The following is a 24944-nucleotide window of genomic DNA, read 5'->3' as shown; positions in this document are numbered from 1 at the left end:
AGGAAGCAAATCCCTGCAACTTTGGCGAATGCCAATGTGCAGAGTCCAACATTTCCTTTCCTACTGTAATCAGATACAGATTACATAGATAAAAAGCTAAAGAGAGGAAGGACTCATCTGATCTAATGGATGTAACCTAAAAACTAAATCTACCTATATAAACCAAAGAGACATCAGCAACATAAACACATCAAGTTCCTAAAGTACTCCTAAGTAATGTTGGCGGTGGTTGTTGTTGAGCGGAAGCAATTAGGTCATCGTCCTCCGGAGTCAGGCAGTCGATCGGAGGCGTGCGGGTTGGGCAATTTGTTCCCTTGCCATTCTCGCACTCCGTCGACGCTTCGCTCTTTCCATCCTCCGATCTGATCTCCACATCGTTGACCACGATCGATCTACGGGGCACGCCCGCGCTGCATCCCAATCTGATGGCCACGCCGCTCGACTTCGCCGAAGACCCCCGCCAATCGTTGAACGCAACGTTGCTCACTTCCACCGCCGATGGCTGCATGCATGCATGCACGTATACGCAGTTAGCTGTGGTTCTCCTAATCGCCAAATCCACAAACCTTTGCTGTCGTTGCCTTACATCATCGGGATCGCACACCGCCCCGCCCTTTTGGTCACAATAGTTTTGGTCGATCCGAATGGGGTTTTCCACGGAGAAGAAATTGATCCTTGAGGAAGAAAGCACGGACATCGGCGATCATATGCTTTAGTAGTCAATCAAAGCTTAGAACCACGGAATTAATACTCACCGGCCATGTCTTGATTCGGACGCCGTCGTCAGTGTTGGTGAGATTGGATCGAGTCACACGTACCTGCACCACGGTTTCTCCGGCTCTGTTCTTCCCTAAGCCTCCAACACTGCAAGGTTGGGTACGTTAGTCCATCGTTGCCATTACAGCTAACACAGTCAAAGAACAATGCCTGTGCTTCGTACAACTAGACCGACCTTATACCATGTCCAGGGCCGCAGTTGATTCCGGTGATGTTAAGGTCAAAGGCGCCGTCGTCGATGGCAATGCAGTCTATCACCTAACAGTATTATTATTGTAAGTTGGTAAAGGTAGCTAAAAGAGTTGTTGGATATACGAAGGAAACTTTTAATTATGATATATGTTAAAAGCAGATAAAATATTTAAGTTATATTTTTATATTGATAGTGATTTGATTGATTGTGTAGATGATAGAAAAAGTATTTTATAAGTGGATAATAATAAAATAAAAATGTGTTACTCTCTTGAGTATGTTACGATTATAAATACAATATATCAAATAATTTGACTTCAAGAAAAATAAGATGATCTAACTAAAATTTACTATCATAATAAGTCTACCATTGTAATGACGAAGAATCGTATCTTTCATAAGTATACCAAACATATTGAAGTTCTACATCATTTCATTCGTGATAAAAGAAATTTTCAAATGGATTATTACATCGAAGATTAGTTTATCGTTATTTTTACAAAAGTTTAGCGATTTTTTTTTTTTTCTGAATATAACTTTAAGTTATAATTATTTTAAATTAAGAAGGTGTGATAAGATTAATTCAAATAATTAAGCTTATGATGAAATAAAAGATAAAAATTTAGATTAAAATAAATAGAGAAAGCTGAAAAGATTTATTGGGATGGAAGAACTTATGGTAAGAAAATTATAAACAACAGTTATACTTTATCCTCCAATGATAATTATATATACTTGGATTACGAAAGCAGAGTTGGAGCTCTTCCGATTAACCACAATTATAGTAATAATAATAATAATAATAATAATTATTATTATTATATAGTGAAGCTGACAGCATTCTCCCCCGGCGTGGCCGCAGCGGTGAGGGGACTCTTCGTGTCCGGCCGCCATGGCCGTATAAGCAGGGAACTGTGTTTCTGTTTGCTTTGCATGCACTGTGGCCTTTTCCTACTCGAGCAGCAGTAGTTCAGGAAATCATTGTCTCGGTATAGAACTTTAGTTGCATCATGCACGATTCCTAGGAATCATACAACAAGAAATTGTAAGCGGATCATATGCACAAATTAAATCTCGAATCATATGATCCACTGGATTAAGCGATATGGCTGATAAATCTGCGGTCGATGTATGTGAATGCTTCCGGGATTGACTTGGATGAAGAAGATTACAAGATAAAGATTCGGGTTGTCAGAAAAGGAAACTCGTCTTGTCGTAAGTCTTTCAGAAGCACTCCGACTCGAGAATCTGAACGATCGAGATGACATGCGACAGACGGCAGACCGTATATGATCTACCCAAGTCCAACACTATATATAATACAAATTAAATATCACAACAAATAATGCACATACACACTATTTGTATAGGAGAGAGCTTCTTCTTGAAACAGTTGTTGTTGTCCTTTTCCTTTACTAGAGATGGAAGCTATTGTTGATGGAAAGCTATTGTTGATGAACTGATGAGTCAGCATGGTATGATCCACATGTCGATGTCGAAAGTCTGTGGTCGACTTTGTTGGTTACCGAAGTTGGTCACGCCCTCAGGGTACTGGCAACGGAGTGTTGGTTGGCATCTCTCGGTCGGGATGATGATTATGGCTCTGTGGTGGTCATTTTTCTGCACAGAAGGCCCTCGTTGGTTGGTTACCGACTTTGGCTCCTCCGACGATCAAGTCAGTGCTTAATGGGGGTTTTTATTTGTCTTCCGCTCCTCGCCTGGGCCAGATGGCGACAAGGGTTTTTATACGACGTCGTGTTTAGTACAATAGTTGATCCTCGAGGGACGAGATAGTACATTTGTGCGGTCACTGTCCCGGGACGCGCGGGGACGATGCCATACGATGTCGTCCCGAACTTTTCGAGATGGAGCGTGCAGAGGAACGCCTTGGTACGGATTTCGGTTTGACGCATAGGAGTGCTCCTCTTGCTAACCTAGCGGTGGCATTGGTTGTAACGTGGCTCGGACCCAAAATATATCTTATGCTATGTCAAACCTTCACCAGAGAATAATGTGAGGGGTAACCAGGCGGGATTGGTGGCTGGCAAAATCTTACATTAGGTGTCTTATTGCAGTTTCCTATGACAATTATGGTTGGTTAGAAACAATGTTTATTACTATCGCAACCGTGAGGTCAATAAGCTATCTGTGTTGAGGAAGGTAGCAGTGAATACCGAAAGGACTCAGAATAGAGTTTATGTGGTTAGAAACAATGATGTTGGACTGGTTTTCAGTTGGACTGTGATGGCTTCTTTGAAGCATCTTCTGGTCGTGCAAAGTGTTGGCTACTTCGCGAAGGACGAGTAGCAACGAGTAGTTAGGCCCAATCCAATTGAGGATTCGATCAGATTGTCAAAATCTTTCGCGTAAGATCTCTGGTTCTTGTCCTGTTATGTGGCTAATGAGATCTATGGTTGATGACATTAAGCTACTCAACTCCGTTGAGTTTAAATGTACACATAGAAAGGTTCTTACTGATGTATAAATATTGACTAAAATTATCAATAGGATAGCTAATATATGCATTTGATATTGATGAGCCATAGAGCAATAAGAATCATACTCGATGGGCCAGAGAGATGGAGGAGACTCATCCCACGTTGGTGGGAGAGATCTCTTTCTTCCAAACCACATTTGAAGTTGTGGATACGGAGATGATTCTGGCGGCGCTGTCGATCTCATCGTTCCAAAACCCTTTCTTTTGGTAACAGTGCTTTCTTCGAAGCTCGTCCTGTCATGCCGGCAAATTGTGATATTTCGTGCGCTGCCAGATCGGTCACACCCGCCCGGGGTTGGTGGTGGGCCATTTGCGTCCCGACAAGTCAAATGGAACGTTCGTGACGCCAGCGAGCGACGGGGACGCCTTCCCAAGATCGGACGGCAGGTGAGATGGAGGAGGAGATGAATCCGACCACCGAGATTTAAGTCTTCTGTCACCGCGTTCCGCGATCTTTCTGTTCGGTCGTCTTACTCTACCCCGCTCGCACGCCCGATTCCCGGGAACGAAGCCCAATCCTATTCCTTCCTTTTTTTTTTCCCTGTTTTGGGCTTCGGAAGCACCAGAAACCTTCGCTTCTGATCGAAATTTATCGACGATTCTTTTCTGTTCGTTCCAAAGTTGGCGTCTTTCCGGTTATGTTAGTTGGAAGGGCACGCCAAGATCGGGTCTTGAGGCACTTATTATTCTGATGGGTTTTGCGCTGTCTCTGGCCTATGTTTTTCTTCAACCGTAGGAAAGTCACCTCCCGCTCGGGGCGGGACGGGGTGGACTCCCGGCAGCAGCAGCAGGGGGCGGGGCGGCGGCTGGACCGGCGCAACGCGGTCAAGAACTTACAGTATGAGGCGGCGGGGCCTTCGTGGACCTCGTTCTCCTCCGCCGACTCGGAAGAGTACCACAACCTCCGGGCTACCCGGTCGCTAGACCTCTGGCCGTCGACGTACGCCCGCCAGACGAGCTTCCGGATCGGCGGCAGCATCGAGGGCGAGGTGGACATCCTCTACCGCAGCCTTGGCCTTGACGGTCCAGATGACTTCGCCATTTCTCAGTCCGACTGGGAGAGGCACAAGGTGAGGTCCTCTTCCGACATCCTCCCGAGGACCAGACCACTCCAGCCCGACATCCCATTCCCGAACGATCTCACCTTTGCGCCTGAAGATCGCACCTTGGTGATCGATTCTACTCCTTGTGAGCCATTGTCAGTGTCCGGAGAAGAGCACAGAAGCCAGGAGGATCGGGAAGAGGAAGATTGGCATCTCACTGATGGTTCGAAGGCTGAAATTAGGGTTTCTGATGATGAACCTGCCAAGTATCCCTGTGTATCTCCGAGTTCTGGGGGACGAGATGGAGGAATTCGAGGAGTCAGGCCTCCAGTTCTATCTCCATCATCTATGGCAAAATTTTCACCTTCACCGTCGATACCTATCCTCGACAATCCGTCATCAGTTCTTAAATCGCCTCCAGTTTCCCTTACAGCCGTTAACGGAGTGACTTCGTCTTGGACCTTTGCTCCAGAGGAAAGTGGTCCTGAGGCAGGTGGGATGAGAACTGTAGATTCTGAGGTGATGAACAAGAAGGAAGAGGTTCTTGCAGGAGATGAAATCAACGAGGAGTTGTGGTTGAGGGAAACCGCTGAAGACTTCAATGGGACATCCTCTTACTCTACGATGAACGATGATGAATCATCCAGTACGACTACTGAGGCATTGTTCATCATCTCACCAAATGGTCGGTTCAAGAGGAATATAAAGTCATGGATGCGTGGTGCACTCTTGGGGAGTGGTTCCTATGGAATGGTGTATGAAGGGATCAGTGAGTAAGTAATGATGCAAAACTAGTTATCCAAGAACTTCTTGCTGTTATGCATACTGCATGGTTCTTCTTGATGCTGCTGTTTATCTACAACATGCTTCTAATGAGTTTTCAGTTACCTTGTGAACACTCTCATGTTTAATAAAGAATCCTATAACATGACGGTGTAAATTTTGGAATTTTATATTCTTTCCTTTTTGAATCTCTGTAGAATATGACCAGGTTATATAAACTTGTAGCATTTTTTGTAACAAGTGCTACACTTTTCTATTTAGACAAAGCTCGTAAATAAGATAGTAGTTAGTAGCATTGGCCAATATGTTACTAGGAACATCTTCTTTAAGTCGAACTTTTAGATGGATACATAGCCCATGTAAGATATTTCCATATTCAAGTTTAGGAGTTTTACTTGTCCTATATATTTTTGGTACTTATGTATTTTGGTTACACTTAGATCATCTCAGTCTAAGTTTGTTAGTGACCTTTTCCTTCATGATCACATTATATCTGTCATTTGGTTAATTAAGTCATGACAATTGGTACCAAAAGTAGAACTAATACCATAATGGGTGGACAAAATAGGAAATAACTAGTATTACTGTATGATTTTGAATTATGTGATAGGCCTTGACGAGGGCATCAAGCCTTAGCATAGTGGAAACTATAATACAACATAATCCCACATTAGGAGTTGATGGGTTGGATTAATACATAGGGCTAGACGAGTCAACACTTTGGTCCGCATGATTTTATGCCTATATACCTGAGTTATTTACTAAGTCTTAGGTTGGTTCATAACACGTGTCTCAGAAAGGAGATGAGTATCTAATAATGTGTAAGATGCTTTGATTACATGTAAGAGTGCACTATGTTATGATATTTTACATTTATTTTTCCATAGTGATGTACAAATAGAGTCACAGAGAAGTAAAAAGCCGGTGTAATTTACACTGGGAGCAAGATTAACTTCATACCAAGGTTTATAGTTTCAAATAATATCGCCCGATACGGGTGGTACGTATCGGTCCGACAGGATACTGGTACACGGACCGTCCGCTATCGGGTGGAACGCGTAACATCGTCCCGTATCGGACGATACGGGGTTATATTGGGCGGTAACGATCGAAATCGACCATTACCGATTGGTAACAATGCTCCAACGGTCAAATTGACCGTTGGAGTCCTTTCTCTTATGTTTTTAAACTCTTCTTCCCCCCTATTTCACTCCATTTCACTCCATTTCGCTCTCATACTCTCTTAAACTATCTCAAACTCTTTTTTTCTCATATATGCGCTCTCCTATACTTTACAAAACAACGATTTGTGAATCGAGGCTAATTTGGGAAGATTAAGAGGAAGAACTTTCTAATCAAAAGATATGTACTCTCTTTCTTTAATTTGAGGGTAATTAAGATATTTAATATTATGATTAGTGTGTTTAATATTGATTAATTCGAAATTAGACACTTAATAAGTTAAATATTTATATTTCATGCATATTAAATATTGAACGATATTTATGATAATAAAATAAGTTTAATAAAGTTTTGTTAAAGTTATTTAATGCTGCGATTAGTCATTTTAACGATGATTTAATCGAAAATTGATCAATTTTACTATTACTATATTAAATACGAACCTTGCACAAGTTATTCCTTAAAGTCCGAAAAAGATATGCGATACTATTCTTACCTAATTTATATTGATTTTGCTAAACTTATATTATTGCTATATTTATTTCTAACTTAAAAATCCTATCATAACTTTTTTTTTCAGATATTTTCGAAGGATTTTATGCCTATATTAGGTGTATCGCTCGTTACGCCTTGGTGTACCGCTCGATACATGGTATCGTACCATGCCGAGCAAAGCTCGATACTTCGGTATGGTACAAAATTATGAATCTTGCTTCGTACCATAAATTAAGGAGCATAGATATAGAAATGAATATTGAAAAGATTAAGAAAGAAAAGTATCAAAAAATCCTAAAGTCAATTGAAGTGAATACATAATTAGTAATTAATGAACATAGTATTTCTCATATGAGAATTATCACACTAATACCTGGAAAGTATAAAGTATAAAGAAAGCCTCAACTGCTTGGATGGCCCTATTTTCATATATCTAAGGTCATGTAGGTTACTCAAGCTCTTGAATAGCACTATTTGCATTTATCCAAGGTCCAGTAGGTTCTTGCTAGGATTTAGTCTTATTCTTTGTATTCATAGTCAGACATTTGATTATATATATCAATATATAACTTGCAGATCTATTTTAATATGAAACACAGTTTTCTTTGCTAATGATATTTTCAGTATGCTCAGGAAAATGTAATTGTATATGTCTGCTAATGAAAATAACTGTTTGGTCCATCTTGTTGCATTTGGAGTTTTTTTTTCCTTATGTTTCTTTGGTTAACGTTGATAAAGTATCGTTGAATATCCTATTACTTTCCAACTAATGTATGCTATTTTAAATGTTTAGTGAGGGTATATTTTTTGCTGTTAAAGAAGTATCTTTGCTTGACCAAGGAAGCAATGCCCAACAATGTATACTTCAACTTGAGCAGGTGAGATGATGCCAATTTTCACTTTTGATGATCCAGCTGCATTGATTCTAAGTCATGCTCAAGATTGTTCCCAAGTTGTTTTCCCTTCTCTTTCTAGTTAAATATGTTCTGGGACTTCCATGAATCTGAAGTGTAATTGAAAGTTTGTCTAAGTTCTGTTCTGAGCTTTCTTGTTTGACTTTTTCCTTCCAGGAGATCGCACTTTTAAGTCAGTTTGAACATGAAAACATAGTTCAGTATTATGGGACAGACAAGGTATATTGTTTTTCCAATCTTGTTATTTCATAATATTCTTTGTTTTTCATGAATTTCTCAATGTTAGATATATTTTCACATGCATGACATTAGATACGCAGCAAGGGAGAGAGAGAATATCCAATGCTGTGAACACCAATTTAAAATGTCACAGATTTGGGATATTTGAAGCTTTTAATATTTTTTCCCCTGCTTTTTTTTTCATTTGAGTCAACTTAGCTAATGACAACATATTTCCTTTCTCGTTATGTAATTTCTTCATCCATTCTTGAATCATCTGATATGTGGTGTGGATCTTTTTACAGGAGGATTCAAAGCTATATATCTTCCTTGAACTTGTCACACAAGGTTCCCTCGCTTCTCTCTATCAAAAATATCGTTTGCAAGATTCCCAAGTTTCAGCATATACCAGGCAGATCTTAAATGGCTTAAACTACCTTCACGAGCGAAATATTGTGCATAGGTGATGCAAATGTTTTTTGTTTATGTCAATACTCTTATTCATAAACTTGGTTTCTAAAGCTATGATGTTACAATTGTGGATCTTTTTTCTGTCGCAAGCCATTTTTTTGTTGTTGCCATGTCCCATGGCTGAACTGTACATATTAGTGAACTATATCCCTGCATAATATGCATGCCACTTTAACATGTTTGTTCCTATGGATCATGCATAGGAGCAGACAAGGACAGCTAAAAGCTTGATTTAGTTCAAGACTAGTCAATATGTAGAGGGACATGTAACCCTTTCCCATGCCATTATCTTGGTTGTCTCTATTAATTGAACCACAATGATTTTTATCTGATTCTGCAATGCTGTCAATCCTTAAGAGAGATTAGGACTGGATTTGCATATAGTATGGAGGTTTCTATGTAACTGCAGGGGTTAAATATATCATTCTGACAATTACTTTTCTTTAGTGTTTCCCAGTGTGGCTTGTTTATTGGAAGACAAACTTAAGACATCTTCTCTTTTTTTCAGAGATATCAAAAGTGCAAATATATTGGTTCATGCAAATGGATCCGTCAAACTTGCAGATTTTGGACTGGCAAAGGAGGTTCGTTTATTGCTCTCTAGTTTTCACATGTTACATTTAATATCTCATTGATTTGTTAAGTATCATCTTATTCATATTATATACTGCTGCTGTTGAGAATTTCAGATGACCAAGTTCGACGCGATGAAATCTTGCAAAGGCAGTGTATATTGGATGGCTCCAGAGGTTAGCCCTTTCTGTAGATTCTTTTCCATTAGCAAACATGTTGAGGACCTAATCTGGAGTTTTTTGCCAAAAGAATCTATGAAATGCTTTGCAAACATGGTAATATCTTACTATAGATATTTGTTTGACTGAGGTATATATACTATATATCAACAAATAGACTTAAATAGATTGAAAGTTTCGACTTGTTCATTATGACAATCCTAGAAGGCAATTTTGGTTTCATCCTGTTTTGAGATTTGGTGCATATAAATATCATTTAAATATCATTATACATCTCAAATCCATGATTGCCACAAAAGATGCATCTCGGACTTAAATGATTGTGGTATATGATCCTACAATATGCTGCCTGCTGACATGTATGTGATCTAACATTCTATGTCACATGTTCCCTAAAGGGTTTTCTCTTCAGATTTGGTGCTTGTACTGAAAACAATGAGCTATAGCAACTGCTTTATAGAATGTGTTTTAACCTACCAAGACCTATCTCTTGGATAAGGACCAAAGTTTTGGTGTAATTTTGTTTAACTGGTTTCTATCAAACAAATTAATGAAGTTGTTGGAAATTCTAGCACTTATAGCCAATGATAATTCTTAATTTCAAATTTCCAGGTCATTAATCCTAGAAGTTCATATGGACCTGCTGCCGATTTATGGAGCCTTGGATGCACTGTTTTGGAGATGTTGACTCGTCAGATACCTTATCCCGACCTGGAATGGGTGAGTAATTTACATGTCAGTATTAGATAATTGCTATTTTTCCCCAAATGCTTTGAGTTAAACCTTTCTTCAGTTGAATAACAAAAAAACAAACTTTTATACCTTTTTCTAGTCATACATTCAGCTGTTTTTTCTGATCTCAATTATCACCTCCCTATGAGTTAAATGACGTTTGCTGCAGTGGGGCAGCTAGCCATCGGAAGAACAGTGAGTGCATGATTAATTTAAATTAGTTGGAGATTCGGACTCGACCTAATCAATTTAATAGCCAAATAAAGAATTAAGGTGTGTAAACCATCCATTTTTATTTAATTTGCTGAAGGAAAGAACAATAATTACCAAAAGTATTAAGATATAAATACTGAAAAAAATAATAAAATCTCACACTTGTAATTGCATCAAACTACCAAACTAATATTTGGCATTGTTTGACTTATGAATTTAAGGGTAGATAGTTGATCATTAATAAGATGATATGGGGTGAAGAATTCTACAATTTAGATGAGAAGAGAAGCAAGAGGCCAAAAAAATTGAGATAGGAATCTTGTTTAATTTATTCTGTAGACATCCAACTTCACTGAATAGAGTTATTTGGAATCAAGGGTGGCAAATTAGAGCTTTGCATTTCATATATTTGATAATCAGAGAGGACAAAGTGACAATGGTGCTTAGCACGACCAATCAAGGCATGTATGTTGGTGATGAGGTTAATGTTAAGCTAGATCACAAGAGCTAACCTGGACATTTTTGTGAGGTGGCAATATGTATAGAGATATGTCGGGGTGGTCAACCAACTGAAGGGGAGAGAGTTTAGGGATCAGCTAAGTTGGACTGAGGTGCTCCAATGTGGTCAATCCAGGGTGAATCTTGCTAAATAGAGGGGGTGCTGGGGATACGTCCAATGGGTTCCTCTTTTGATGCTCAAGTTAGAGTTAATTCATTTCAAGGCAAAGAGAATACTTGAGGAAAAGATATTAAGAACATAAAAGCTTAGCGAAGAGGAGAGGAAAACCTAAACATGCTTTGTACAGTAGATCCCCTTTTATAGTGTGAACGTATTATAATATGAACTATTATGGATCGCCATCTTAGGATTTTGTAGATGACATGATAGATGGTTGGGTTTCCATCCAGGAAAAATCTAAACATGCTTTTGTACAGGAGATCCGCTTTTATAGTGTGAAATTGTTATAATACGAACTATTATGGATCATCATCTTAGCATTTTGTAGATGACATGATAGATGGTTGGGCTTCCATTCAGTTAAGGTGCAATAGAATTTAGTTGGGCAGTTTTGACTGCATTAATAAAGCTTAGCAAAGAGGAGGAAAATTCTAAACATGCTATTGCACAGGAGATCCCCTTTTATACTGTGAAATTGTTATAATGTGAACTGTTATGGGTCGTCATCTTAGGATTTTGTAGATGACATGATAGATGATTGGGCTTTCATTCAGTTATGGTGCAATAGAATTTAGTTGGGCCGCTCTGACCGCATTGATGGTGTGTCTTACTGTTATTCCTATATTCGACGATGTATCAACCTGCTATGTATAAATCATATATCGCTATTTAAGTGCAGGTGGCCTAGGGGTCAATTGATATCTTCATATCAACTGGCATTAACTTGTTTGACTGCCAGTTGGATTTTAATTGTATCTACAAGCTGGACCAACAAAATTTCCTTGTTCTTTCAGCCCCTTGAGCCATACTACTTAGCATTCTCGATCAGACATAGTAAATGGCATACTTCCAGGCTCGAGGCATACCTAGTGGGCCTCGGTGCTGCAGTGGGTTTTTCTGTTGGTTGTTTTGTGGTGAATTATGGAAGTAAATGCTCCACATATGTTGATAAGACTGGTTACATACATTCCTCAAAGTCCAGAGTGGCATGTTGTGTCCTTACACTCGGCTCCTAATTTAGACAGGAAAGAACTAGTGCCAAATTCAAAGGTTTTAACTGGAGGAAGCAAGATAATATGCGGAACATGGTGTTGCATGACCAGTTAATTTGATTTCAGGATCTTTTGGAATCCCATTCTTCTCTTTGCATGCAACATGTTGTCGTTGTTGCTGGCCCATTGTATAGTATCGTTAGTATTTGAATCAAATTTTATTGTTCTAACAGATGAAATTTGCAGAAATTAGGCTGTAAGATTTGGATACTAGCTGTTGTTATTCTCCAATGGCAAACTACAGAGGAGAATCACCTAAGAGAACTTCAAAAAAAAAATTAGTTGCAGAAAACATGGGTCAAATATGAGTAAAAAGGGAGGACACAGTAATACAAAGGCAAAGAGGACCTTCCATTGTGAGAAAATTTTGTTTCTGTAAAATCAATCACATGAGGCCTGTTTTGCAGGTTTCTGTTCCTCTTAATGGAAGAAATTCTATAATCAATTTGCATGAATGATGGTACAATATTAGTTCATGCAGCATGAACTCTATCCTGGTTTCTTGTTAATTCGAGTTTGAAATATGGTTGTCTTGATTTTTTAATACATCTGCCAGTTGTATATGACGATTTCTAGTTTGGAGGGATACAATAAATAATGTCAATGCATTTGGCGTCAGTAGTTTTCTTTCCTCCATTCTTTTTCTTTTTTCTGTTATTTTTTTGATGAGTGAAGACGCTAGTAATTGATACAGTCTAATTTGCAGGCACAAGCCTTTTATAGGATTGGCAGTGGCGAACAGCCTCCTATTCCAACCTACTTGTCTAAAGATGCACGTGATTTCATTAGCCAGTGTGTGCAAGTGAATCCAGATGATCGTCCCACTGCTTCTCGACTTTTTGAGCACCCATTTGTTAGGAGATCGCTGAGTGCTTCAGATTCTGATTCATCATCACTCAATAATAGGAGACGAGTTAGCTAGACAAGAAAATGGCACCTCAAAAACATCTAGGTAAAGCATTCTATCTTGAAATTTCAAGCAATTAATAAACTCCTGCCAATATTGTTGGTCTACTAAGCTGGTATACATACTCGAGACTCGAGAGAACTCTGGATTGCATCACTACTTCGTGTGTATAAACAGTATACTTAGATTGGATGCTTATCTTTGAGTTGCGTTCTTCATGTGCAGATTTTTTGGCCACAAGCTGCAAATATGCCGGGAAAGATATATCCACAGTCTTATTCATGGCATCAGTCATGATCTAGGATTTGGTACTGAAGCACCCACAGTTTGCAAGATGATCTTGATGCTCATTCGAAGGCCAAGCTAACTGTAATAATTGTGGAAAAATTCGTGTTTAGCTGCACGAGATGGAAGCTGATGTGCATCCAATCATTGAGCAAGATGAAAGCACGAACTCATGTCTCTCTTTGTTTTTGAGTGCCAAATCTTCAAGGGATGTTTATTTTGAGTAAATAGTCATTTTTGTGCTGGTAACTCAGTTGTATCTTGTTGTGTTCATGTTGTAAATATTCTTTCGCATCAATTATCGATCTTCTTTGAACTAATTTGACGGATGCATCAAACAGAGTTGCGCATCTGGTTTCCAAACTAGTTTTAATAGCTATCATGGTGTGCTCGATGTGGATTTTTCCTTTTCTTCTGTGTTCATTCCCAAGAATAGTTCATCAAGGTAACTAACTACTGATGTGGTGCTCCAATTGTTTGCTTCATCATTTTGATCTGAATTATCCCTTCTAGAGAACAGTTTACATAGAACCCTAGATGAATTGCAGCATAATTTTGAACTTCCGGAGATTAAGGCAATGACGGTAGAAACTTAGGGATAAGATTATATACGTCGATCTTTCTTGAATCCTGTAAAGATTAAATGTCCTGCAGATTATGAATCTTTGATTAGTCAACTCATAGGTTGTAAGGAGGACTAAGGAGAACACAGATAGAGCGTGGAAATAAAGTTAGCAATTGAAGGACAGTCTTAATCAATAATTTCCTTCTTCCCATTCTCCCTTGTATTGAAAAAAGGACAAAATAAAATTCTACAGACATCCCTCGAAAGTAAGCAATTTTATTTTAATTTATCTCCTTAAATTTAATTTCAACATATTATACGATGCTAATTAATTTTTAATTTGCTTCCATAACTTCTAAAGATTTATTATAATATGATGGCAATTAATTTTTAATTTATTTTTTTACTTCTAAAAAAATTATTATAATAATGAAAATGTTGAGGATTTTATGGGATTTTATATCTCGATGTATTTTTTTAACTTAAGTAAACTAATATTAGTTATGGTCAAAATTAGTTGACTTCAAATTTCAAATTGGATGTTAATAGACGTGACAGATATGATTGATCTTAATATTTGGAGGTTGAAATATTTTAATGATAAATATATTAAGTCAAAAAATTTGAGTATACATATTATGTATATTTATTATATAAAAAAGAAAAAAAGAGGAGAATTATATATTTTGCAAGGGTGTTAGAGCAAAATAACAAGAACTCGACGCCAATGGGGGGGTTCACGTTTAGCATTAAGGGTTAGAGAGAGAGAGAGAGAGAGAGAGAGAGAGAGAGGTTTTCTACCACAATTTCATCACCAGCGTTCGCACTCGAGATCTCTCCACCTTTCTTGTCATGGCCTCAGTTTTCCTTCCCTCTCCGCCTGCCATAGTCATTCCTCGTGTTCCTTCCCAAAAGAGACGACTTCTTCTGTCCTCCTTCAGGCTTCTAGCCTCTTCCGCTTCTTCCTCCTCTTCGCCTTCTCCATCTTCGAAGCCTGAGGTCGTCGTCACCAGAGAGCGAGGCAAGAATGCGAAGCTCATCAGTTCTCTGGTACCTCTTTTGCCTGGCTATGCGAGACCATCTTTGGTTTTGTGTTTCTAATTTCGGTAACTCTTGATAGTTGTTTCTTTATGGATAAATTTGGAATCTTTTCTTGGTAAGACTCGGTGTTGCAGCATAGGAAAAGAACTGTGGGTGTTATCTTGTTGTTTGTGCATAATTAGATGGTAGAAAATTTTCATGGAGCTTATTTTTTAACTTCGCCTAAGTTGTTAAAAAATAGCACATTTCTTACATCTGGTCCTACCAGATTGAAGCATAATCTTGACTTCCTAAGTCTTGTGATGATAATTTTATTTTTCAATCTTCGGTTATCTCTTTGTAGTCAAAAAAGAATTTTTCAACAGCACTGAGCAAATAGAAAAACTCTTCGGATTGAGCTGATCATGGAACTCCAACAAATCAATTTTGATGTTATTTGCATGAAGAAATTCTCCCAGGTTGACTCCATAGCTTGTCTGCTTGCATTTTGGATCCATCATTTGCATAACCATATCTTAAAATTCTAGAGCTGTAAGTTTCTTGACGGTCAAGGCACATGACATCTCTTCAAGTTGTCTTTATACATTTTGCAAATTCTTCATCCTTTTCATTTCTATTGTGGCCTGTCATTCCTCCACCGTGTCATTCCAACTTCTTCTAGTTTCTATATCAAGAAGAAATTAATTCAAGAGCGTAGCAAGTCTTTGATACCAAATGATGGACAAAATGAGGAGATGTTGAATAAGAGATGCTTTGACGTTTCGGAGATAACCAAGAGCAAAATCTCGATAACAAACTATACATTCATGTGAGCTGATACAAGATTGTGTCAGAAGCTTTTTCCGCTTTTTTTTCTAGATATTTAGATATTAGATATCTCACTCACCAAAAACCTAATAAATTGACCCAATTTACTAAGATACAGGTTACTAGGGTCAAACCACAAGTCACAGAACAAACCTTTTTCCTTTTCAGTGCTACTGATAGTTGCAAAATGAAAATCCACACAAACCTAGTTTTTAGTGCAAACAAAGTGGTGCAGTTTGAAACATTCTGGAGGTTTTACTAGGTTGTCACCTGTGCACTCACTCTCATTGCTATAATAGCTAAACAACTTAATTTTGATATATTGACACATTAAAATTTTTTTACGTAACTGCCTATATGGTGCATGATGAATTTCAATCTTCTTGTTGTGTTGTAGGAAAAACACAACATCTTTTGTTTGGAGGTTCCTCTTGTTAAGCATACTGAGGGACCTGATGCAGATAAACTTTCAGCCATCTTAAGTGGTAAGTTTGTAAACTTGCAAATTTATGTCAATATTTTTATTTATCTCAGCTGAATCTTTAACCTGGTTTAATTGCATTGACCTTATACTTTAGCTATTCTTAATCTATTTATCATTAGTTTCTCTTATATACTGATAAAATTGGTTTCACAAACACGTGTACATGTTCAACCCAAAGCCATGAAGCTGCAGCCTTCCTTTTAAACTAAAGGCATTCTAAAAGGATTTATTCAGTTGGAATGAATGGCTCCCTGATCTGACTCCATTTAGGACTCCAATCAATCACCTTCTACAAAACCTAATTAGCCCCTGAAGTTTCAGTTAAGATGCAAGATATATTTCAAATAGAAAATTCAAAGCAATCTCAATCAGGCCAAACAATCTTGAACCTAGGATTCCACTTAACTAAGATTAGTCTAATTCTAATTCAAATTGAATCAATGCTGCATCACTTATGGTGCAGTAATAATGATTTAATTGGGGCAAACAAGAAAGGCATTTGAGGAAAAAGTTGGAGAACCAAAGTTGGTGGTACAGACTACAGATGTAAAAATGAAGGTTGTGTAGCTTTTAGTAATGTGAACTAGCTTTCAGAAAAATATAGGCACTTGATTTATGTTTGAGCTAATGAACATTATTGTATGTTCACATCAGACTTTCCAGAAAGGATAAGAACTCAGGTGACTAGGCTGATAGCTGTTAGAAGGGTTTAAAGGACTTGCTGAACAGTGAAAGTAGGCTTTAGTTGTTATAATACAAGTAAAAGTGACTGCAAAGCTGAAAGCAAATATTGGCTCAAGATATATTTTTTAGAACTTCATTTAGTGTATCTTATCAGGGAGAACATGATGGTTTTAGCAGAGGGATTACATTCTGAATATACACATCTGAGAATGAGTTTATCTTATGACTACCACTCCCATTTGATAGCTTCTATTGAGTTGTTTGGTTTTATATATGCAAATGTCACCATTATACTCATCGTCTGATGTCCTCTTACGAGATAGAAATGTTTTAACAAATCATTTCAACATATACCTGCTGATCGAAACCTTTCTTAAGTTGCACCATTCTCGCAAGATGAATGATTAGTCTTTGTTCTATTGTTCAGACTCTGAGTTTGATTGGATTGTCATAACTTCTCCTGAAGCTGCAGCAGTGTTCCTTGAAGCTTGGAAGTAAGGGTTGAATAGTAGCAATTCATGGCCTATTTGTCATGATGATTAATTGGTGATGCTGGTCAAGTATTTGTGTATCTTATGACTACTTTCATTGCAAGTATGTGCATTCCACGAACATGAATATTCTGAAGTTGCACGGTTTTCTCATTGAAATTTTCTTCTAGTGAATTTTGAAACATAGATTAAACAATACTGTAGATCTTTTTGTGGAGTTAAGAGAAGATACAATGCATTGATGCTGAAAAGTCGGGGTCATCTTTCCTGTACTTACTAAATTCTTCCAAGTTAGATTCTGACACATCGACTTAATTTTTATTTCATGTATGTGATATTAATGTATATTGCTGTATATGTCTATAAATTATTGCATGTGTTGGATATCAAACATCTTCTGTGTGGTTTTTCTTTCTCACTTTAACTCTTTCTTTTTTTGCCAAACAACCCTTAATATTGTACTAATTTATTTTGCTGTGTGAACATATCACTCAATTTCATCAAGCCTGATTTTGAGAGGTCAGCCTCTATAAAGGAATTTTTTCCATAAAATGATAAATAAATGAGGTAGCTTTAAAGGGATTTTGAATGAGTGAAGCTAAGATTTGGTGTGTTTTGACATGATAAATTTAGGAGAAAATTTTGTTGTGATGGTTATTTATTTTTCTGGATGGTTCTTTACAAACTTCTTATCTATTATGTCCAAAATCCCTGGTATGGAGATACATTTTAATATGACTCCCCAAGGATTGTGAGGGCCTTTATTGACTACACCATACCTTACTAGTCTGAAGTCAAACTTGTACATAATGTGCTACCAAGCCAACATGTTCCCTCGCAATAAATCTTTTAAGATTTTTTCTATGTTTACCGAATTATATAGTGTAACACTCCGATTAGTCCCACATCGGAAGTGGACAAGATTAAGGTTAGCTTATAAGGGTTTGATGGGCGTATTGTTGTTAACTTTAACTTAAGCATTTAGGCCAGTGGTTTGAGTTCAATAAAGTTGATAGGCCAATTAGCTCATCAAGCCCATGTCGAGACATATAGTGTCTTGCAATGTAATGACTATTCAAATTCATATTTAAGAGTTACTAAATTCATATGCTTAACAATTGATTGGTATTGGTCTACATATCTTTATTTGAAACCGGCTAGTACCTGATTGGTATCACTGAAAAATAATTAAAACACTGATTATGGTGACAGACAGAACTTAGCTTACTGTTATTAGTTCCTGATTGGAGCAGTAAACCGGGTTGTATCTGAAACCATGCTTGAAGCAATCAGAAGTAGCTGTCACGTTTGGAGAAATATAAGCATTATGCTGAGCTACTACAGGAATATAGTCCTTAGATTCTGTTACATTTGTTGTCGTACTGTCATGTGTATTTGATCTTGGTGCTGAGTTTGAAGGGGTTGGAGTAACAGGGTAGCATACCTTTGACAGTTCTTCTAGCAGTTCTGAACCTCATGCTTTTCTTCCTTTTCTTCTCTCTCATGCTTCTTGTTTGAAATTTCATCCCATGCTTTTTTAAACAATTGTATATCTGTCATATTGTCTCATTTTCTGTGCTTGAGAATTCCTAACTTCAAAAACATTCGTTCTTTCTTTCACCATTTGGTCATCTACACGTGCAACGTACTTGTGATATGGTCCAATTTTCAATGTCTCCTGACTCTAAACCCTCAGGATGATCACTTTCTGTAATTTTTCAGATTATCAATTTGCATAAATAATCTTTATATTTATCTACATTTCTGGTTATCTTATATTTATGCTGGTTATGATGATAAATAAGATATCATCTATTGATAATTTAGTTATAACTAAGGTTTGTTTTTTTATGTTTGTTTAACATTTAGTTATAAACTGTAAGTTGGCTTCAATGTGGTTGGACTGCTCACTACCAAAATTATTGACCAAAATCAGGGTTGCTGGAACTCCCAAAGTGCGAATTGGAGTTGTTGGAGCTGGCACAGCAAGCATTTTCCAAGATACATTGGAATCAACTGAGCAATCTCTTGAGATTGCTTTCTCTCCTTCAAAGGGTACTCAATGTTGCCTCTTAATGGTCAAATACTACCTAGACTTATATAATAGTTTCTTTGTATTATCAAGTCACACTGCTATATATTGGTGCATATTGGAATAAATTCACATCTGAGTTAATAAGTAATTACTCCATGAGATGAGGGAAAAACATTAAATAACATTGAGAATAAGTTTTTGAAGTTTATAAAAGAATAAATTGTATTTTTCTATCATTGGTGACACAATTCTTTGTCAGAGTTGCAAAGTGCACATAACCCCATGAGTGGGATCTTGGTGGGTTTATTATATGCAATTGTAAAGTAAATTGAAAAGAGATACTTCCTATCATTTAAATTATAATGCCCCATATGCAATTGAGAAAGCTGATCAATGAGTCCAAGGACCTCTTGTTATGAGGATAGTTTATGGATAAATCGATAGAAGTTTCATGGAGACAAGCCATATGAATATCAAGTTGCAGTAGGACTTTTGCAAGTAAGACAACTTAGTCCAATCATGCCACATGTGGTGTCAAAATAATTTTCATTCATTTTTATGAATAATCTAAAATATGTTAGTTTTAGGGCTGTCATCCCTCCCAAATGAATGGCACCTAAAAGTTTACTTTTTTTACTTTTTATGGAACATATGATATAGCAAAAAATCTAAGTATTTGATTTGTTGCTAGAACATTGCTACTTCGAAACCTGTGCCATTGGCTTGCTATGTGCCAGAAGGGGTGATTGCACTAAACACTATAACATGGTCACCCTATGGCCACATGGCATAAGACATGATTAGCATGGGCTTGTACCATGATACTTTAATCCTAATCGAATGTGGATATGCTATGTGAGTGCTAGTCATTATGCATGACAGTATGACCAATCATGGTTATTAAAGTACAATGTAGGTGATATAAGTGACTCATATCCACACAAAGGGCATGGCAGAGATCAAACACTTAAATATAACTAACTAAAATGTGCATGAGTTTTGTGGAAGAGATTTTGGTCAACAGGGGGAAATTGATGTGTGGCTTCAATAGCTGATCTTTGGTGTTCCAGAAGTTACCATTATGTTCAAGTGTTGAATACTCTGGTTCTTCTCAGAGATGTAAAGGGACTAGTAGAATGAAAATCCAGAGGTTCTAAAAATACTATGTAACAGAGGATTAGTACTAAGTATAGTTTTGGCATATGAATTTCTCCTATTCTGTAGCATCATTTTACTTAATTGTCATGATTAATTCAGTCCAAAACACAGCCTTTAACAATGACTGCTTTTCTTTTCTGCAGCAACTGGAAAAGTATTGGCTTCTGAGCTCCCAAAGTATGGTCAGAACAAAGTCTTGTATCCTGCATCTGTAAAGGCTGGCAGTGAAATTGGTTGGTCGAACTTTCTAGCTGTTATATTTTTATTGTGGAAAACTAAACAACATTATACTGGGAAAGATCATATCGCCTCACACAGGCCATGGGCATAGCAGGTGGGGTCAAATGGTGGGATGTTTACTCATTCAACTGGTCTCAGTAGCCCCTGTGCTCTCAGCTACACAACACAAATTTTCTATTAAGGCAGCACAACACTCTTTTTCTTTGGACTGTTTGCATGTGGAAGAATTTTTTTAAAAAAATTGTATCAAAATTTTAGTTTTTGAAGGTATTATTCATTGTGCAGAATAATTGGTCAGAAAAGTTAACATTTCTTTCAAGTTGGAAATAATGAGTACTTAGTTGCTGATGAGATGAAATATTATAATATACATCTGGAGTGTGTGTGTGTGTATATATATATATATGTGTGTGTGTGTGTGTGTGTGTGTGTGTGTGTGTGTGTGTGTGTGTGTGTGTATGTATATGCATATGTATGTATATGTATATTGCTTCTCCAATGTAAATTGTTAACAGAATTAACTCCTTACAGGATCTAGTTAATTTGGTATCAACTTGTTGTTGAGGCTAGTCGAGGCTATAGACAGTTTTGTTACTGCTTGCTTTAATGTATTTTCATCATCTCTTCAGAGGAAGGCTTGTCTGCACGGGGATTTGACATCATAAGGATGAATACTTATAACACTGTAAGATTCAAATTTTGGACTAAAATTTTGTTCCTATGGATTTGCCCCATTTTCACTGTAATATTATCTGGACAAGAGTTACATTTTATGCGTAAGTGATACCTGGAGTCTTAAAACCTGGTGCATCAGATTTCCTTCCTATGTACTTATTATTAGAAAGTTGTGGTGTAACAATAATTTACCAATCTTCTGTAAGTTATTTATTCATATGTTTACATTCTTTGCTGACAGTTTGATCTATCATATTGCAAGAACTTCCACTATCGAAGATGAGAAAATTATGTCAATTATAGTACCATTCATGATTTATGGATCCATTTGGTGTTTAATAATGAAGTTCATGGATCCATTTGGTGATTAATAATGAACTTCATGTTCCATTTACTAGATCACAATCATTTTTCTTACATGCATGAAAATTTTCAGTTTTACTTAAAAACTTTTATACTTCTCTTTGTCCAACTTGTTTTATATTCTAACACAATCATATCTATTTATTGATAGATTCAAGTTAGGGGAACTGTACTAGCTACTATCTAATATAGTGCAAAAATAATTAGCCCAGATACTTAGATTAGATGGGGGTTGTCTCGAATTAGATTAGTCTTATAAGAGTTAGAGAAAGACTGAAGGTGAAAAGACACATGATGCTTCTGGACTATATATAGATCTTACTATTAAAAGAATAGGCGGAGAAAGATCAATGCAAAGGTCTCCAGATAATTAAGCTGAACGATTGTTGCTGCTCTTGTACTCTGCTTCCTCTAATTGAAACATACAAAATGGTCACTATGAGCATAGTATTCCAACAAAGGGGTCCATTTAATACTACTTGAATAGTTTTTTGTCTAAAAATAAGGAAAAGAAAGGTCATATGCTATTTACATCACCCAAATGTGTCGAAGGTGCACCTTTTGGTTTCATGCTGTACCTTGGTGTATAAAAATGAGGTTAAAAGGTAACTGTACCAGTTGTTATAGATCAGTTTTTATAACCTGACAGAACCTGCCAGATAAGACTCTAATTATAGTAGCTAGCCAAATTTTGGGGCATGAGGTGAGATAGCATGTGCGACAAATGGTCATATTCTTGTAATCTAATAATTAATATACTTTGGCTGGAGCAAGAAAGCAGCCTCCAAGCTAGCATAACTAGGTAATGAGCTTTCCTTGGATACTTTGCCTTGTCATCTTTGTGCATTTATCTAAGTTGAACTGTGGTTCTCAATGCTTTCTTCAGAAGATGTGCATTTTGCTGTCATGTGACTAATGTTCTAATATGTCAATTTTCAGTGGTTTATCATGGTTCTTTACTGGTTATTCTGAGTTCATGGATTGTAAAACTAGTTAGGTGAATCCATAAATCAAAGTAATTCTGCTTATAGATTCAGACTATCATGCTGCTATAATCTGGTTGGATCTACTATTTTGTTTTATACGTTTTTATTGCATTAGTTCCCATTCAAAAGGATTGATAGTAGACTTTTTTGTTTCCCATGAATACTCATTAGGTAGCTGCTAAAGATGTGGATGAAACTATTTTGGAATTTGCTCTTTCTACTCCAGTTGTTGCAGTGGCTTCCCCTTCTGCAGTCCGGTAAAATTCAGATGTTTGTTCATGACATTTGATGTTTGAGTTACGATGTCTTCCATATTTTCCCTTCCTGTTTGTTTTTCGAGGCAAATCAGCAAGCTAGCAACAGTTTTCTTTCTTTTTTATTGAACTCCATCATGGTGTTGGTTTTATTACAGCCATGTGCTTTGGTTTGTTGTACATGACAGTTAAATGAACTGGCTCTTCTAGTTCTTGAGGATTCCTGGTTTATCTGAAGATAGAACAGATATTCTGAATATTACTGTTTTAAAATATTTTTGTTACTTATGAGCTCCATAATTTATTTCTTTCTGGAGTGACTGTTGTTTCATTCTTAAGAGTTGTGCTGAACTTGTGTAAACAGTGCTTGGGTTAAGCTTATCCGGGAACCAGAGAATTGGGACAACTCAGTTGCTTGCATCGGCGAAACAACTGGTTTAGCTGCCAAAAGATTGGGCTTGAAGAATGTATACTACCCGAAAAACCCTGGTCTTGAAGGGTATGTTTTGCCCTCTCCTCAATTGTATCTGTTTCTGACACCCAGTATTGAAAATAAATGAGAATACATCCAGGTTGCAGCAAAGGCTGCTAGCAGCCAGAATGATTGAGTTTCAGCTTTTCCATGCTTATCATAATATGTCCTGACCTATAAATATAAAGGTTATTCTGATTTGAAAGAGATAAATAGTGCCTTATTTTGCAAAATGAGAAAACAAAGGCTATAGAGGTAGTGCACTTATTCCCTTTTCTCAAGGTTGAAATAGTCCTACATACCTTTGTTTTTTATGGTAAGGACCATGTAGGAAGATGTCATCCCATGATGCTATAGGTGTGATGCAGCATTGCATAATCTCATTGACCTTTTTCTGTATTGAACAAAAGGTGACAACTGTTTCTAGAAATTTGAGGCTTATGGAAATTAGGAAGTTGAGATCTCTCTGAACTTTGTATTTGTGTATGTAGATCATGCACATGCCTTGCGTGAATGATATTGCAAATACTTTTAAGTAGAGGAATGGAAGTTGCAATACAATTTTTGGTGCTGAGTGAGAAGTGGAAGTGGGAGGTGTGTGACATTCTTGTCTCGATGATTAGCCTTTTGTGATCGAGTCGTCTTGGACAAGTCCTGGATCTGAGGGAAACAAATTCGTCTTTACTGTCTGGGTTATCGTCTGAATTTGATGTGGTTGATTTTGTTCTTTCTACAATCCGTAACTGAACTGGCTGATATCGTCACATGGCACTCTGGAGTAACTCATGGTCTTATTCTTCGTCAGCTTTGTTCCATTTTTCTTCGACACTACTCTTAATTAGCATCGAGAACTAGTTAACTCCTTAACTGGTAATTTCTTTTAAACTGCAAGTTAACTTTGGTCTTAACAGGTGGGTTGACAGCATTCTAGAAGCTTTAAGAGTTCACCCATCAACGCCAAAAGGTTCTTTTGTTGTACCATATTTTTTTCTCCTTCATTTTCTTTCTGTAAACTTTTCAGCTATGAAGTACATTGTGTTTTTTGCCTCCTTAGGCACTAATTTGCTGAGAAGGAAGCAAGAGTTACATGGAAAAATCTGATACCAGAAATTGTAAGAGGCAGCACAGTTTCTTTTTGTTCAAGCAAGTTTTGCTGTAGCCATTTGCGGCTTGGCATCCTGTGAAATCTGCAAATGAAGCTATTCTCTGCTAAATTTGAGTTGTGTTTGCAAACTGAATGAAACACATTCTTCGGGATGAACAAGAACTGTAAAAAAGAATGGACAGCTAGACACCCATCTTCTGTGCATTTTTTTGTGTATATATATGTACTACACTGACCTGAAACAAGGAACAGGAATGCACTGAAGAACTTTACATAACTTAATTATTGTCTTTAGCCTGTAAATACATTGTGGAGCTCAGCAAGTTCATCATTCTCTCCAGAGTGTACATTACAAAGCAAATGGTAGAATGCCACAAGTGAGAGAAAAGAG

The 24944-nt window shown here is 37.2% G+C and overlaps 2 protein-coding genes across 2 annotated transcripts; both read left to right on the top strand.

Moving 5' to 3' along the window:
* The first annotated feature begins 3827 nt into the window (after positions 1–3827).
* LOC135605544 (mitogen-activated protein kinase kinase kinase 1-like) lies at positions 3828–13572 on the top strand. The gene is made up of 9 exons (XM_065095767.1): positions 3828–5282; positions 7763–7847; positions 8040–8102; positions 8408–8565; positions 9082–9157; positions 9263–9322; positions 9938–10045; positions 12708–12953; positions 13134–13572. The coding sequence occupies exons 1-8, from the start codon at positions 4183–4185 to the stop codon at positions 12921–12923; spliced, it is 1866 nt and encodes a 621-aa protein (XP_064951839.1). The 5' UTR covers positions 3828–4182; the 3' UTR covers positions 12924–12953; positions 13134–13572.
* Positions 13573–14503: 931 nt separating this feature from the next.
* LOC135605543 (uroporphyrinogen-III synthase, chloroplastic-like) lies at positions 14504–24884 on the top strand. Its single transcript, XM_065095766.1, has 10 exons — positions 14504–14808; positions 16004–16091; positions 17202–17268; positions 19202–19320; positions 20602–20691; positions 21328–21383; positions 22894–22979; positions 23341–23475; positions 24360–24412; positions 24503–24884. Exons 1-10 carry the CDS (start codon positions 14611–14613, stop codon positions 24547–24549), a joined length of 939 nt encoding a protein of 312 aa, XP_064951838.1. The 5' UTR covers positions 14504–14610; the 3' UTR covers positions 24550–24884.
* Positions 24885–24944: the final 60 nt, after the last annotated feature.

The sequence above is a fragment of the Musa acuminata genome, chromosome BXJ2-2 (assembly GCF_036884655.1).
Source record: "Musa acuminata AAA Group cultivar baxijiao chromosome BXJ2-2, Cavendish_Baxijiao_AAA, whole genome shotgun sequence".
In the NCBI taxonomy this organism is placed as follows: Eukaryota; Viridiplantae; Streptophyta; class Magnoliopsida; order Zingiberales; family Musaceae; genus Musa; species Musa acuminata.
The sequence above is the reverse complement of the archived record's forward strand: the minus strand, read 5'-3'. Positions and strand labels throughout refer to the sequence as shown.

Excerpts from the sequence above, each read along its gene's own strand:
- LOC135605544 (XM_065095767.1), top strand. The coding sequence starts at position 4,183 with ATGTTTTTCTTCAACCGTAGGAAAGTCACCTCCCGCTCGGGGCGGGAC. Across the intron at positions 9,323-9,937 it reads TATATTGGATGGCTCCAGAG|GTCATTAATCCTAGAAGTTC; the intron begins GTTAGCCCTTTC and ends TCAAATTTCCAG. Across the intron at positions 10,046-12,707 it reads CTTATCCCGACCTGGAATGG|GCACAAGCCTTTTATAGGAT; the intron begins GTGAGTAATTTA and ends TCTAATTTGCAG.
- LOC135605543 (XM_065095766.1), top strand. The coding sequence starts at position 14,611 with ATGGCCTCAGTTTTCCTTCCCTCTCCGCCTGCCATAGTCATTCCTCGT. Across the intron at positions 21,384-22,893 it reads GGATGAATACTTATAACACT|GTAGCTGCTAAAGATGTGGA; the intron begins GTAAGATTCAAA and ends AATACTCATTAG. Across the intron at positions 24,413-24,502 it reads TCACCCATCAACGCCAAAAG|GCACTAATTTGCTGAGAAGG; the intron begins GTTCTTTTGTTG and ends TTGCCTCCTTAG.